The 16,377-nt window shown below is 35.8% G+C and overlaps 1 protein-coding gene across 1 annotated transcript; it reads left to right on the top strand.

Annotated features, from left to right (window-relative positions):
• The first annotated feature begins 1,185 nt into the window (after positions 1–1,185).
• LOC120273185 lies at positions 1,186–3,590 on the top strand. The gene is made up of 4 exons (XM_039279823.1): positions 1,186–2,020; positions 2,234–2,571; positions 2,668–3,054; positions 3,096–3,590. Exons 1-4 carry the CDS (start codon positions 1,186–1,188, stop codon positions 3,588–3,590), a joined length of 2,055 nt encoding a protein of 684 aa, XP_039135757.1.
• The last annotated feature ends 12,787 nt before the right edge of the window (positions 3,591–16,377 follow it).

Here is a 16,377-nt window from a genome sequence, read left to right as displayed (position 1 = left end):
TCTCCCCATTTCCCATGTAAAAGGATAACCAATCATGCCTATGTTTGTTAATTCACAATCAGAAACTGTTGTATAAAATCCATCAATAAGCCAAGAAGAACGTTGTGTACCCTATGCTTTTCACATACTTGCAAAATATCATTAAAATCACCTATGACACACTAAGGTGATGACAGATTATAGTAGAGAGAGTGTAGCATACCCCAAGATTGATGGGGACGAGAACGTTCTGGAAAACCATATAACTCTGTTAATCTCCATGTGGAAAGGTCCTTTAGATACACCTCTGTGTTTATGTAATTCAGAGAAGATGATAGAATAGTAACCAGCTGTGATTCCCTACCAAGAAGAGCTATACCCCCTCCATGACCCACTTCTTTTACCATATACATGCCTCATCTCCTTTGAACTTGCTCCATTTTTTCATATTTAATCATCATTTCCATTAGAAAGATGATCATGGGCTTGTTAATTTAGACCAAGTCTAGAAGTATACAAACTGTCTGTGGGTTGCCCAACCCAAGATAGTTTTAGCTCAAGATCGTCATAACCCTTGGCGGGCCTGCATCGCAGTACCCGCCGAGATTACACTATTAACTAATTCTGTGTCCATAGATTGGGCCTCATTTGTCTGAGAATTCTCCTCCACACGTTACCTTTTTAAATTAGCTATGACTCCACCTTCAAAATTTGAAATATGAACATACTGGCAATCATCTGTTGAGGTCTAAGGTTTGATAAGAGGGCTCTGAAGATACTAGGCGACTGTGGACAACCTGGAGAACCTCGAATGCAAGTCCTAGTGGACAGAACTGTGAAGCTGGACTAATATGCAGTAACAAGCTTAGTTTTTGCTACATATGTCTTATATGAATGTTTGTATTACTTTTATTATGCTTTTACTGGTCATTTGATGCATGTTTGTACTAAGTGTGTGGATGTTCTGGTTGTGCTAATTGTGATGCTTTACTGGCATGCACATTAGATGTTTGTATAAATGCCCAGTTCATCAATGAATGAAATAAGTCAGTTTTTCCAGTTGCTATTCTCATCAGTTCTTCTTCTAATACAATTGGAGAGTCAAATTAGCTAAGTGTCTGAGTGTTTCTATTGAATACATATATTTACACGTACTTGATCCTATCAGTGGTATCAGAGACAGCTCATTGAAATTCTTAGTTGAGAATGTCTTCCTCCTCTTCAACAAAGGACATTGATGTACCTTATTTCAAAGGTGAAAATTATAATCTTTGGGCATTGATGATGAAGACTATGTTCAGATCAAAAGATCTATGGAAGCTAGTAGAAAAAGGCTTCAGTGAAGAAAGAGATGCAACCAGAATTAATGAAAGTCTCAAGAAGGATGCCAAGGCCATGTATTTGATCCAGTGTGCCCTTGATGCTAGAATTCTGGTGAGGATCTCTAAAGCAAAGACAACAAAGGAGGCATGGGACATTATAAAAACAGAATTTCAAGGAGACTCACACAATTCAAATTTACAACTTAATGCACTTCAAAGAGAATTTGATGCCGTTAAGATGAAGCAAGGAGAAAGTATCCAAGACTTTGTAAGCAGGATTTTGGATATTGTGTATCAAATTAGAGTGCTGAAGCAAGATCTTCCTCAAAAGGCAGTGGTCTCTAAAATACTCAGAAGCTTAACCCCCAGATTTTCACAAGCAGTTCACTCAATTATTGAAGCTAAGGATCTGAACTCTCTTACTGTTGAGCAACTAAGTGGCTCACTAAAGAACCATGAAGCCATACTCAATATAGAGGGTACTCACCTTGAAGGAGAAAAGGCTTTGCATGCTGGTCGTGGCTCTGTGCACCACTTCGATGGTCCCAACAGAGGTGGAAGAGGACGAGGCCGCTCCTTTTCCAAAGGAAGGGGACGTGGGAGTGGTAGAAGCATTGAAGCTGGCAGTATGGAGCCAGGTCGAGGAGGAGAGCCCAGCAAACACTACAAGAATGTGCAATGTTTCATTTGTAAGAAGTTCAGTCATGTTAAATCTCAATGTTGGTATAGGAATAAAGAAGCCAACATTGTAAAAGAAGAACAAGAAAAAGGAAAAGAAGACGAAGAAGAAGAAGTTGCATTTATGCCAATTGATGAAGAATCAAAGAAGACAGGTGGTACCTGGCTCATTGACAGCGGTTGTTCTCATCACATGTCAGGTTAAAAGAATTTATTTCAGTACATTAAAGCTACTCTGAATCGATCAATCACAGTCGTAGACGGAAAAGCTCTCAAAATTAAAGGAACAGGGAGTGTAATTCTCTATTCAAGCAGAGGAAAGGTTACCACTTTGAATAATGTACACTTTGTCCCAAATCTTGCTCACAATTTGCTGAGCGTTGGACAAATGATGGATTATGGATATGATGTTGAATTCACTAAGGGTGTGTGCTACATCAAAGATACCGAATCCAAGACAAAGGTGGCGCAAGTGTGTATGACTACTCACAGACTCTTTCCTTTAGAAGCAAATGATGTTCTCTCTACAAGTATCACAAAAGGTCCAGCAAGGAGAGCTGTAGTTCCCTGGGAACTTGTTCATGCAGATCTCGTTTGACCAATTAAAACTCTGTCCATAGGAGGTAATGTGTACTTTCTATTATTGACTGACGACTACTCAAGGTACAGCTGGGTGTATTTCATACAGAGGAAGCTGGAAACCTTTCAAAAATTCAAGCAATTCAGGTTGTTAGTGGAGACACAAGTCTCTCTTCCGATTAAGGTGCTGCGAACTGACCGTGGGGGAGGATTCATGTCTAAGGAATTTGAAGAATACTGCATTGATACTGGGATTCATTGTCAATTGTCCGCTCCTCAGACGCCGCAGCAGAATGGTGTCGCCGAGCGCAAGAATCGGACTATCACGGAGACGGCACGCACTCTGTTAAAGCAGATGAAGATGCCACCGGAATATTGGGTAGAAGCAGTTGCCACCGCCGTCTACATTCACAATCACTCACCTACTTCAGCTGTGAAGCTTCAGACGCCATTGGAAGCACTGACTGGAGAAAAACAAAATATAGAGCATTTCAGGGTCTTCGATGTCTCGCATACATGCTCGTTGACTCACAACAGAGAACTAAATTCGATTCCAGGTCAAGAGCGGGAGTGTTTATTAGCTACAGCTGGAACTCAAGAGCCTATAAAATCATGGACCCAGATTCTGAGCGCGTACACGTTAGCAGGAATGTGCGCTTTTTCGAAGAAAAGCAATGGGATTGGCTAAAACGAGGTGACTCAAATGCATCAAATTATGAGCCAGTACGTGATAAAGGTGTGACTCAAGTTAACAATGATCTTGTTCAATCCACACCGTTCGATCAGATCTATGAACGCCAAGATGATCATCTTCTAAATCATTCATCTTCTTCAAATGAACAAATGGCCACCGGAGAAGATGGTGGTACTCCGACGAGGTATCGAAAACTCACTGATATTTACAATTATTGTTCTTTTGCGCTTACAGCTGGCGATCCTATCTTCTATGAAGACCCTGCAAAGAGCAGTGAATGGATTGCAGCTATGAAAGAAGAGATGGAAGCAATTAACAGAAATCAAACATGGAGCTAGACCACACTGCCAGAAGGGAAGAAAGAAATTGGTTTGAAATGGGTTTTCAAATCAAAGTTAAATCCTGATGGTACATTACTGAAGAAGAAAGCTCGCATTGTGGCCAAAGGATACTCATAGCAAGAAGGGATAGATTTCACAGAAATTTTCTCTCCAGTTACACGGATGGAAACTATAAGGATTTTCCTATCCATTGGTACTCAGAAGGAGTGGATTATTTATCAACTCGATGTTAAATCCGTCTTCCTTAATGGAGAGCTCACTGAGGAGGTTTTTGTCTCTCAACCAGAGGGTTTTATTATCAGAGGCAAAGAAGACCATGTATATCAATTGCACAAAGCTCTGTACGGTCTCTGCCAAGCACCTAGAGCCTGGTACAGTCGAATTGCCACTCATTTTATTCAATTGGGATTCGTTCGCAGCTTGAATGAACCCACAGTTTACAGTAAGAAGGAAGGAGATGGCTGTGTTATCTTATTATGCTTATATGTTGACGATATACTATATATGGGATCATCTGAGAAGAAATTGAAGGAATTCAGAAGCTCAATGATGAATACTTTTGAAATGACTAATCTTGGACCAATGAGGTATTTCCTTGGTCTGGAGGTAGTATAGAAGAAAGGGTCAATCTTTGTTTCACAACAGAGATATGCAGCTGACCTCCTTCAGAGAACAGGGATGATGAATTGTAATGCAATTGATACACCTATGAACTCAAATGAGAAGCTCCATCTACTTGACAATTCTGGTGAAACAAATCCATTGAGATATCAGAGGATTGCTGGGGGGTTGCTCTATTTATCTCACACCCGACCTGACGTAACTTATGCTGTGTCTATAGCATCTAGATTTATGGAGTCACCTAGCATGCATCATTTGGGAGCTGTGAAGAGAATCCTGCGCTATATTAGTGGGACAATTGATTATGGGATTCATTATAGAAGAAATGAAGAGTTCAAGCTGCTCGGCTATTCGGATAGTGACTGGAGTGGATCGCAGGATGACCGAAAAAGCACCACTGGATGGGTGTTCTCACTTGGATCAGGGGGCATTGCTTGGAGTTCTAAAAAGCAAGCTATCACTGCCCTGTCAAGTACTGAAGCAAAGTATATATCTCTGATTGCAGCAGCATGTGAAGCTGTATGGTTAAGGCGCTTGCTAGAAGATTTTGGTGAAAAACAGAGCACTCCAAAGTGTTATTGTTTGTGATAATCGATCTGCGATCGCTATTGCTAAAAATCCGATTCTTCATGGCCGGACAAAACATATTGATATGCGGTTTCACTTTATCCGTTATCTTATAAAAGATGATGCAATTGAAGTCAAGCAATGCAAGACAGATATTCAGGTCACTGACATTTTCACTAAGGTACTACCCAGACTTAAGTTTCAGACACTGAGAACCATGCTACATGTGGGAGATGTCTCTTATGAAGGGGAAGGTATTGAGGTCTAAGGTTTGATCAGAGGGCTCTGAAGATACTAGGCGACTGTGGACAACCTAGAGAACCTCGAATGCAAGTCCTAGTGGACAGAATTGTGAAGCTGGACTAATATGCAGTAACAAGCTCAGTTTTTGCTGCATATGTCTTATATGAATGTTTGTATTACTTTTATTATGCTTTTCCTAGTAATTTGATGTATGTTTGTACTAAGTGTGGGGATGTTCTGGTTGTGCTAATTGTGATTCTTTATTGGCATGCATATTAGATGTTTGTATAAATGCCCAGTTCATCAATGAATGAAATAAGTCAGTTTTTCCAGTTGCTATTCTCATCAGTTCTTCTTCGAATACAATTGGAGAGTTAAGTTAGCTGAGTGTTTGAGTGTTTCTATTGAATACATATATTTACATGTACTTGATCCTATCATCATCGACATTCGCTGTGCAAACTTTAGAAGAGGATATATATGGCAACTTGGATGAGATCCTTGACTATCCCGATAGTTACGTTAACTGCTATCATATAATACCAAAACTGGATCTACTTCTATTATGGCTTCCAATTCCTGACCGGCGCCATTCCGACTATGCGACGATGGATTCTGTAGCCATAGAGCACTAACCTAAGACTATTGACGTCCAACATGCACCTGACGATAAGGACCATAAGGCCTTTCCAATGAAGAATACAAACTATAAAATAATTTGTCACAAAATTTATTAGAATGGCCAATAATCCCACAGAAGAAGCAAATGTGGGGCAATCCGTCATATTTGAACAAAATCCATAATCACTCTCTTCCGCTACATCTGATTTTTATTTTTCGTTTGATTGGCTTGTGCACAATTAAAGCCACCTTAATGAGAAAAAAGTTACGACATGGCTGTTGGAGAAGATGAAGAGGATCAGTATCAAAAAAGATACTAAACTTTGTTCACCATTTGATGAAATGCCAGGGAAGAGAGAAAAAAGGACTCAAAAAGACTAAAACAGTGGACTTTTTAAAGATATCCCTAATGATCAACCAGATTTCTCTCTTGCCATTCATATATATATATATATATATATATATATATATATATATATATATATATATATATATATATATATATATATTAAGTCAAAAGATAACTCCACTAGAATGAGCATACATGCTCTTATTGGCCAGCATTAACACACTAACATTTTTTCTATTGGCCAGCACACACAACCATAGATATGTTCCCCATTAACACATTAATATAATAATAAAGTATACAAAAGAGAACACAAGAGTCAAAAGTTTTGCTTCTTCTCAAACCCCGAATCCAGTTACCATGCTTAGCCTCCATTCTTCTATCATCCTCGATTGCAATCAACGCACGACCCATTCTCACACCATCTTCAATCAACATCAACAATGACGAGTCGAGGTTCCTAGGATCTCATTGTATAAAGATCCAAGGAAATCACCAATAGTATGACATATAGATTCCACTCGTAAACCCATTGAGAGATCATATACTTGCACCCATATGTGCAATTGTGATGCCTCCACTATGGAAGCTTGTTCATTTGGCTCTAATCTCTTAATAAGCAAAACAATCTGATTAAAAGTCCACAAGCCATCATCCAGCACTCTTTGAACATCCAACTCATGGAAAAACTAAAATAGAAAACGATTGTATTTACCCGTTTTTGTTATAGCAACATCTTTCACAGCTCGCTAACTCGAAGCCAGCGTATGTCACATTGCCATGAAGTTGACCAGCCGATCATTCAAGAATTGACCAACAATAAATCTTCCCACCTCTAGAGGTGTTGGATCTTGCCCTATCCCTTTGATCTCTATCGCTCGTTCCTCATCCTCCTCAAGTGTGAGTCAAGCATAGAGGTCAAGGACCTCTTTCCCTTAAGATGAAGAAGCCATAAGAAACAGAAAAAACCAAAATTTACATCAAACTTGTTAGATAACAAGACTAAACCACTCTCAAATCCTCCATGGAAAGAGGCGCCACAATTTTATAAATAGGTCAAAATCTTTATATATATATATATATATATATATATATTAAACTTTGAGATTTAGGTCAACTTAATTCTTAAATTTTATCTATGTGACTAATTTATCAGACAAAATTAGTTCTATTTTTTTATTTTAATATTAACTTGTTCAAACCCCTAATTCACTTGGCAAAATCTATTTTAGAGTTCCTCACAAATCACAAATGTTTTCAGAACCGGACCGGACCGGCCGGTCGGACCGGCAAAACCGGGAACCGGCCGGCAGTCCGGTCCGGTTCTGTAAAGCTGGTTGACTGGGAGTCAACCCGGTCAAACCCAGTCAAACCCGCCGAACCGGTGGGTTTGACCAGAACCGGGTTAACCCCGGTTCTCAATGTAACATTGCACATTTGCATGCCTTCCAGGCTTCCACCATCGAAGAGAGAGAGAGAAAGAAATGCTGGTGTTTAGATTAGTGTGGGTTTAGAGAGAGAGTGTGTGTGTGTGTGTGTGTGTGTGTGTGAGAGAGAGAGAGAGAAATGCTGGTGTTTAGATTCGTATGGGTTTAGAGAGAGAGTGAGAGAGAAGAGAGAGAGATGCTGGTGTTTAGATTCGTTTGGGTTTAGATAGAGAGCGAGAGAGAGAGAAATGCAGGTGTTTAGAAGGTTTGGATTGAGAGAGAGAGAGAGAGAGATACTGGTATTGAGAGAGAGAGAGAGAGAGGGAAAAGGGTTTACTAATATTATATATATATATATTAATATTATATAATATATATAATATTATTAATATTATATATAATATTAATATAATTATTACATCATCCGGTTCAACCAAATTGGGTCATCCGGTCCAACCAATTGACCCATGACCCAATTATTTAACCGGTTCACTTCCCGGTCCGGTTCCGAAAACATTGCAAATCACAATGGTTTTATAATGAATACCAATGGGCACATGTTATATCACTACCTAAATAGATGGTCCATGATCTCATATTGTGATATATATTTTATAATGGATGATATTAAAGGAATCATTGGACGTAGACCGCTGTCTATTTAAATCATCTCTTCCTGCAACGGTTATTTTCAATAAGTTGAGTAGGAGATGAGAATGACTTAAGTTCAAAGGTTTTAAGAACAGAGAGACCTCTTCCTCTTGTTCTACTATATTCCACTCATTGCTTCTAAATACAGATCAGAACTTACATATACATCAAAAACATAATATTAAAAGACAAACTAGTACACCTAGTACATGCTTAGCATTGCCTCACAATGCTTGTACAAGCTTCAATCCCTAACTCTTTCAATTCTTCAACTTGAGTGCATGGTTGCCCATCCCATGCATATTGTGGTAGATCTTCAACATGGTCACAAAATGCTGACTATTCTTCTCATGTTATCACAACAACTGCAACCATGCTTTAGTCAACGGTCTTCAGTCAACTCTAACAGGTTTGCTCCTTTGTAGTATCGGTGGAACAGATCAAGTTGTATTGTATTTATATAATCCCTTGACATTGGACATTAAACAGATTTCGCAGCCAAATTCAATTATTTATTATGATATTATCTTAACTTCTGATATTATCAGATTTTGAACGTAAAAACATGGTTATTATCAGATTATGATATATTCATATGAGACTCGTTTGTGGGAGCCTTGAGGAATGCCAGTGAAAGTAAGAGGCCAGTCTTTTGAAAGAGTTTATTGGAGGTGGGAGACATCCGTGTGATTTTCTGGAATGGAGCTGCCAATTAGGCACTTACATATTTTGACAAACTCTTTCTTGTTTCCTTCGCCATTGAAACTTATAATATACAGGAAACATTGATACCGTCCAATACTTCAATAGACCATGCAACGTCAATAAATTTGAGTGGGTCTCAAGAGGATAACTTCTATGGTTTCGTGTGGAATTATTATAATCAATTCAATATTGAGATCATAAAGCTCATCAAAGGCCAGTGGGAGAATTTTTTTTTTTGAATAAAGTGAATTTAAAATGGATCGCAGCTGATCTATGGCAAGGTTCCGAATACCGATTATTGCCTATCTCTATTATGTCAGGACAAGAAGGAGAAGATGCTCAACTGTTATTAGCTCATTCAAACAAAATCTTATCTTACAATCTTGTAAGGAAGACATGTCAAACCATTGTATAAGTTTGCTTTGGTAATCCGATCAAGGCAAGTGCTCAGTTATAATCCCACCCTCTTTTTCAATGATATTGGCAATGAAGGCAATCAATTAGGACATATGTATTACTTCAGAATTATTCATATAGTAGTAATAATTTAGCTGGGGGCAAACAACACATACTTATTTATTGAGTTTAATTATCGATATTAGCACAACATATGATCTAACAATACCACCTATTGCAGCGAGAATCTGATTACGGCATTTACAAGGTGCACACTTGAGACCAGGGGCGGACCCACATGGGTGGCAACCAGGGCTGAAGCCCGGGCTGGCCGACAGGAAAACCTTAGAAGAACCGTGTCCAAAAAATTTTTTTATACAAATATTAATGTTTAATAATATTTTATTTGTATCTAGCTAACAAGTAATGGACATGGGCTTGAGTGGTTTTCAGTGAGAGTTGAATGATGTGAGCCTCACCCCTGCTCAAAATCCTGTAGGTTATAATATTAAGTTTTTTTAATAATTTTAGTAATTAAAACAAGTTTTTTCAAAAATTGTGAAAATTTTAAAAATTATAAAAAAAACAATGTTCTAAACTTTATAATTTTTTTTAATAATTAAGAAAAAAATAAATTGATAATGTGCCATGACAAATGTAAAAAAATTCAAGAATGAAAAATTTTTTTCTTATTTAAATATTACTAAAAATTTTTAAGTTTTTAATAAAATTCGAGAAACTGCTCATAACATCCATCACAATGATAGAATTGACTTAACACCCCTTATCGATGAGTTTTTGGTTCGCCACCTGGGTCGTGGTTGAACTAAGGAGAGACCATGGTCGAGCTAATCGTCGAAAAATTAAAAGGGTGATTTAATATGAGAATATTAACTTTTATTTAAGCCCGGGCTGAACTAAATTCCTGGGTCCGCCACTGCTTGAGACATACACATCTCACAGTCAAGCACTCTACTCATCAAACACTGAGCAAAAATCATATACAACGCCAGCTCATATGGCATGGTGATGGCAAAGAGAGCCTTGCTGAAATGAAAACCGGTGGCGAGTGCAAATTTAGAGGCAGGCACCTATTTAATTCTCTCTGAAATCAACACCCAAATATTAAGCGGATAGATAGACACATCTATGTTATTAATTTATAAGAAATTGTCACACATTGTTTAGAAAAACAAGTAAAGAAGGAAATCAACTATTAAAGAATTTACATGCTATTCTATCAATCTCCAAAACTCATACAGTAAATTAACTAAGCCTTAACAAGCAAAAGGAGATCATCGAGTTTCAAGCTCAACTCACACTGTAAATTGAAGAAATAAGAAGGAGAAAACTATTTCTTGATAACAAAGTTACATATTTGAAACACAAATATGTTCACCATCCTTCTTTGGCTTCTATGAAAACCAAATGTACAGCAAACACGTACATATAACACAATTCTAAACCTAATGAGCTTAAATCCAAATCAGACAATAGATTAAATAAATAATTCAGACAGACTACATACTTGAATGATTAAAGATGCAGTGAGTCACATATATCAAGCATACATGTCTACATTTCATTCCTTTGGTGCTCGAATCGTAATTCAAGATTTTACCCTCCTATATTTTGTGCCACCTAAAAATATACTAATCATTTATAATCGAAGTTATCAGATATATATATCCCGTGTAAATGCAATGTAGTCTCGTTATCTTAGAAAAAAACACAAAAAGAACACAGAGATAGGTCTAACATTACTGTAAAAATGAACATGGCACTCCTTAAGTTTTATCAGAGACTTGATTACTATACATACAAAGATAGGCCCATATGTAGCATGCTCCACTCTATTTTCTGACGTTATATTGATTTTGCCCAAAAACAACAACAACTCCTACACATTAATTATTCAGAAAAATAAGTAAGGAAGGAAATCAATTCAAATCCAAGAACAAGGAGAGTTTAAGCATAACTCGAAGAAAATTTAGAAAAAAGTAAGCCATGCCTTCCTGCAATGGACATGAACTCCTCCATAACAAGCATTACCTCAAGTTGAAGGTTGAATTAGGGTGGCTCAAAGCTTATATAGGCCTTAAGCCCAAGCATAGAACGGGCCCTAATTAATTAATAAGAAAAAAATTTATTAAAGCAACCATAATTTAAAACAAACAACAACAAAATGATAGACACCATAACAAACAACAAAAAACAAATAAAAAGATTATAGAATAAAGCTAGTTAAAAAAGAAAATCCTTCCTTTACATAAATTCAGAAGTTGTTTAGTTGACTTGATATTATCTTTGTATCTTCAAAGCACATCCATTTCTTCATGTTGAATAAGATCATTGAGACTAAGTAATTAGACCAAATACAAGTTGATCAAAGACTCCTTTTGGGAATATAGCTTGAGCTTCCAAGCAATTGCAAAGGTTTCATTTTAGCTTGTAGGCTTGAAAAGAACTCCATAGCTAATGTTCCTACAAATATAATAATATTAAAGTTATTCACTAGCACAAACTAAATTCCACTCATATTTAAATTTTCTTTCCAAGATGTGTTAGTAATAAGAGTATAAAAAGTAAGAGATTGAGTAGATTGAATCAACTTCCCTATCTCAAGTTTAATTTGTTGTCATTTGTAAATTCTGTAACAATTTGAAGTCCATCAAATAATGAGTTAAAAGTCTTGTTGTCACCCAGGTTATATCTAGCCTACCACAAAAACTTTACGCAAGTAACTAACAAAGATTTAAAGCAAAGAGAAACCCATCAAAGTATGCCAAATAGTCAAGATTGAATCCCATGCTATGAAGACATCTGTACTATTTAACTAAACTCCAACATAATCAATTAAGAGGTTCAAACAGAATTCACTTTTATGAAAGTATAATTAAGAGAAATCCAATACCAAAACTGAAGATTAATATGTCCTTCTATAAAAGAAGAATTTCTCACTCCCAAAATTTATTTAAAATTTATTTTTCTTGCCTTTTGAGATGCAATGTTATTAATTAAGTTTTTATAATCAATTTCTTCTAACATTTGTTTTTCAATTGATAATAGAGACAATTCATTTAATCTTTCTTGAGCCATTGTTGATCTTAGATAAGATTTTATTAATTTCAATTTTGAAAAACTTCTTTCAGCTGAAGCAACAGTGATAGGAGTCGTTAATATTATTGTATAGGCAATATATGCATTTGGAAAAGAGTTGAGCCTTTTCATTTGATTAAGTATGTCAATTAGAGTATTATCTTTTACTTGCATGATTTCTCTTAATACTTTGAATTCAAAAAATAAATCTAAATCGACATCAGAGTAGCTATTATGCTTTAAGCAACATCCAAGGTTAATGCAACATTTTTTAAAGTCTCATTGTCTAATGATTTCAATTTCTTACCACTAAATAGAAAGCCAAAAGTATCATCATATAATTTGAATTGTTCAAATCTACTTTGAAGTGAAAGAATAGTGTTGTCCATAATATATAAGAAATAATCAATTCGAAAAGATTCTTCAATGGTCTTTGTTGTTTCGCAAGTATCATTGTCATCAAATTGTCCTTTTCTTCTTATAGCATGTTTCTCACGAAATTCAGGTTCTATATTCATTTCAAATGCAATTTATGTAGTAGACACCATAGCACTTGTAAATCCTTCTCTATATTTTTCAAAAAAAAAAAAAAGAGATAAGACCTTTTGTTCGATCTATAGCAACATCAATACACATATCTTTTAATTGTAATTTTTTGCTAATTGAATTAATAGTAAACAATATATCATACAAAATAGTCATACCCAATAAAAACTCAAAATTGTCAAGCTCATATATTGCTAAACAATTAGCTCCACTTCTATCTTTTGGATCCTTACTAACTTCTATTAATTTCAATAAAGCATCTCTTATTTCTGGAGTTTGAAACCTTATAGCTTTAACACTTTCAATATGACTTTCTCAATGTGTTTGTGATAATGGTTTAAGAGTTAAATTGCGTATAGCATCTTTTAAAATTTTCCACCATTTAGTAGAAGAAGCAAATAATGAATAAATACGTTGTATTACTCCAAAAATGAGATAGCTTTAGTGAAAAAATTAGCCATATCACATAGCACCAAATTTAGATTATGACAACCACATGGTGTATAAAATGCCCTGTGATTTATATCTAAAATTCTCTTTTACACTCCTTGGTGTTTTCCCTTCATATTTGTTCTGTTATCATACTCTTGTCCTCTTAAGTTGATAATATCAAGACCAATATTTTTTTATTTCATCCACAATAATTTGGAAAAGACTTTTTCCACTAGTATCATGTACTTCTAAAAACTCTAAAAAATGTTCTTCTATTTTTATTGGAGTTGATGAAAAATCCACAATTCTCACAATGAATGACATTTGCTCTTGATGACTTGTATTTGGAGTACAATCAAGCATAATTGAAAAATATTTTGCGTCTAAATTTTTTTTTAATAATTTTATCGTTAATTTCATTTGTTAACAAATCTATTAATTCATTTTGTATGTTATATCCAAGATAATGATTATGAATTTCATCATGTTTAATGCGTCAAATATGTTCTCACATCACCGGATCAAATTCTGCAACCATTGCAATTAGACTTTAAAAATTCCCATTACTTTCTTGATTGATTTTTTCATTTTTCCCCCTAAATGCCAAATTATTTTTACCAAGAGTTTTTATCACAGCAATAATTCTTAATAATACATTTTTCCAATGTTCCCTCTCTTTATTAATTTGTTCTTGGACATTCTTATCGATTGTTTTGTTTTACAATAGCCTCATTTCTAAATCAATCCATAAACTCATATTAATAACATGCTCATTACATGTTTCATGATTTTTAAGCTTAGTACTAAGATTTCCCGTCAATAGTACCTTCATTGGCTAGTTTACCCATACTTGAAAAAGAGCTAAACAACTTGCAACAAAAACAAAATATTTTATCTAAATCTTTGGAATAAACCAACCATTGTCTTTCATGATTTTCACCATTTGCCAAATTTTGAATATAATGTGTTGCAGAAAAATGTCTCAATAATTCATCTTTTGAACAATCTATATCAATACTAATCGGCCCTTTTCCAACTAATAAATCTCTCATATTAGTATTAATATTTGTCCATTGACTATGATCATATATTCTTAGAAATGTAATCATTAGATTCATTGACAAGTTGGTCCTCATAAGGATCTATATTAGATTTTTCATTAGATTCTTCATGTATTCCAATATCATTTAACTCAACCACATTACTAACTTGTTCATTAACTTCATTTAAAGAACATTCTTCAGTTTCTTCTATATTTTCTAATTCTGTTTTTGCATTGCTTGTTAGAAATTTATCAATAGCACCTTTTGAGACTGTATTAAAGTTTCAATTCTCTTTTTGTTTTGCATTACTAGATTTATATTTTTGGGTCGATGTATTTAAAAACAATATAAAGTAAAATAACATAAGAAGGTTAAAACAATATAACTTGTTTACTTGAGTGGTATATATGGATAAATTACCTCAGAGAAAATATATGTCTGGGACTCTTTGTTGGTTGTCACTTGTGAGTCGGTGAGTAATGAGTATCACAAACAAGAACTCAATAGCAATTAGCAAAGATAAAAAAAGAAACATGAACGGTATAAAAAATTAGAATCTTGATTTATAATAGACATATAAAAATTTGACCATTAATCACTCATGCCTATATATATATATATTGGAATAAATTGGTTGGTTGGGAGAAGATAGAGCATTAATTATGCATTGAAGTTATATTTTTTTGCAAATAGATTTGTTATGTCTACTCCTCCAACGAGAACAGTGAGCTCTATCCTATCGACTGGAACATCGAACATCTCCTGGACCTCCTCTTCGAGCCCCAACTGAGCAAGAACAGGCCAATCTACGTACGAGACTGGCCAAACCTCTTCTTCTTCAAGCGGGCGAACTACTCTCAGAAGTAAGCCTCGGTGAATGTAGGGGCTGAAGAGACTGGGTGGTAGAGGTCTCCTCTATGGCTGCTAGGCCTAAGGTAGAAGCCTCGGTCCTCCCTCTCTTGACCGGCCTCAAAGCCACCTTCTTTGCTAGGGCTATCCTACATAAAATATTATAGAATTTCAGTTCTAAAATATGAAAATTTCTAGAAATAGGAGACCTTATAGCCATAAGCCTCGGGGGAACTCACATTTACGGTGAGCCTTACGGTCATACTAATCATTCAACTCAAAAATCATAAAAAAATGGTAATACCTTCAAGTCAAAGAAGAGAATAGAGAAACCAATCAATGCAACGCTAGGAAACTGGTCCAAACCCATAAAAAAAACACCCAAAAACAAAGGAGGTTGATGAGAGGAAGTGAATTGGAGTAAAAGGAGGGACCGACAACCAATATTCAGTTATGAATACTTAGAAATGAAGATCAAAGGTTACCGGTGGAGCTTAAACCCTAGGTTCTTATGGGCGGCTTACAGGCATAAGGCCCAACCATAAATCTCTCTGAAAGAACAATTACGGAGCACTTATGGCTATAAGACCTGCACCCTAAGGGTACATCTCCTTTTATAACCTGGGTTATGACAGCATGACCCTTGACACTGTATCCCGTAAAGTTCTCTGACTTGCTCTTACTACCGGACTTACGGGCATAAGGTGCCCTTAAGGAACCTAGATCATCTCCCATGGAGGTTATGGGCTGTAAGGGGCTTTGGCATGCCTGTATAGTGTACTAGACAACCCTTAAGGCCTTACTTATGAATGTAAGCTGCCCGTAAGGAACCTCTGAACTTTGTTCTTCTGGACTTATTGGTCGTAAGTGCACTCTTAAGACTCTCTGGAAACCCCTTGCGGGGTGGCTTATGGGCGTAAAGAAGCCCGTAAAGCTCTCTGTTGAGGTATTACCGCCGAGCTTATAGGCTTAAGGAGCCCATTTGTAGTCCTAAAAATTTGAGCATAGTTTTCTCTAGAAAGCACAAAATGAGTGTCTAAGACAACAACCATCCATCCAAACCATGAAAAAGACACGACACGCCAAGCATTTTATTACTAACTCAAAAAAAAGAAACAACTACAACTTAAAAGAAAACTTAAAGAAAATACTTATAAAAAAAACTCTTGAGTTGCCTTCGAAGAAGTGTTTGTTTTATGTCACGAGCTTGACGTACCTAAAATGCACTTTTCAAG

The sequence above is a fragment of the Dioscorea cayenensis genome, chromosome 12 (assembly GCF_009730915.1).
Source record: "Dioscorea cayenensis subsp. rotundata cultivar TDr96_F1 chromosome 12, TDr96_F1_v2_PseudoChromosome.rev07_lg8_w22 25.fasta, whole genome shotgun sequence".
Lineage (NCBI taxonomy): Eukaryota > Viridiplantae > Streptophyta > Magnoliopsida > Dioscoreales > Dioscoreaceae > Dioscorea > Dioscorea cayenensis.
Note: the sequence above shows the minus strand (reverse complement) of the source record. Positions and strands in the feature narration are given on the sequence as shown.

Bases quoted from the DNA above. Each gene is read 5' to 3' on its own strand.
- LOC120273185 (XM_039279823.1), top strand. From the start codon at position 1,186: ATGTCTTCCTCCTCTTCAACAAAGGACATTGATGTACCTTATTTCAAA. The intron at 2,021-2,233 runs GTTGGTATAGGA...GATCAATCACAG, and splicing joins CAGTCATGTTAAATCTCAAT to TCGTAGACGGAAAAGCTCTC. The intron at 3,055-3,095 runs GTCTTCGATGTC...GACTCACAACAG, and splicing joins AAAATATAGAGCATTTCAGG to AGAACTAAATTCGATTCCAG.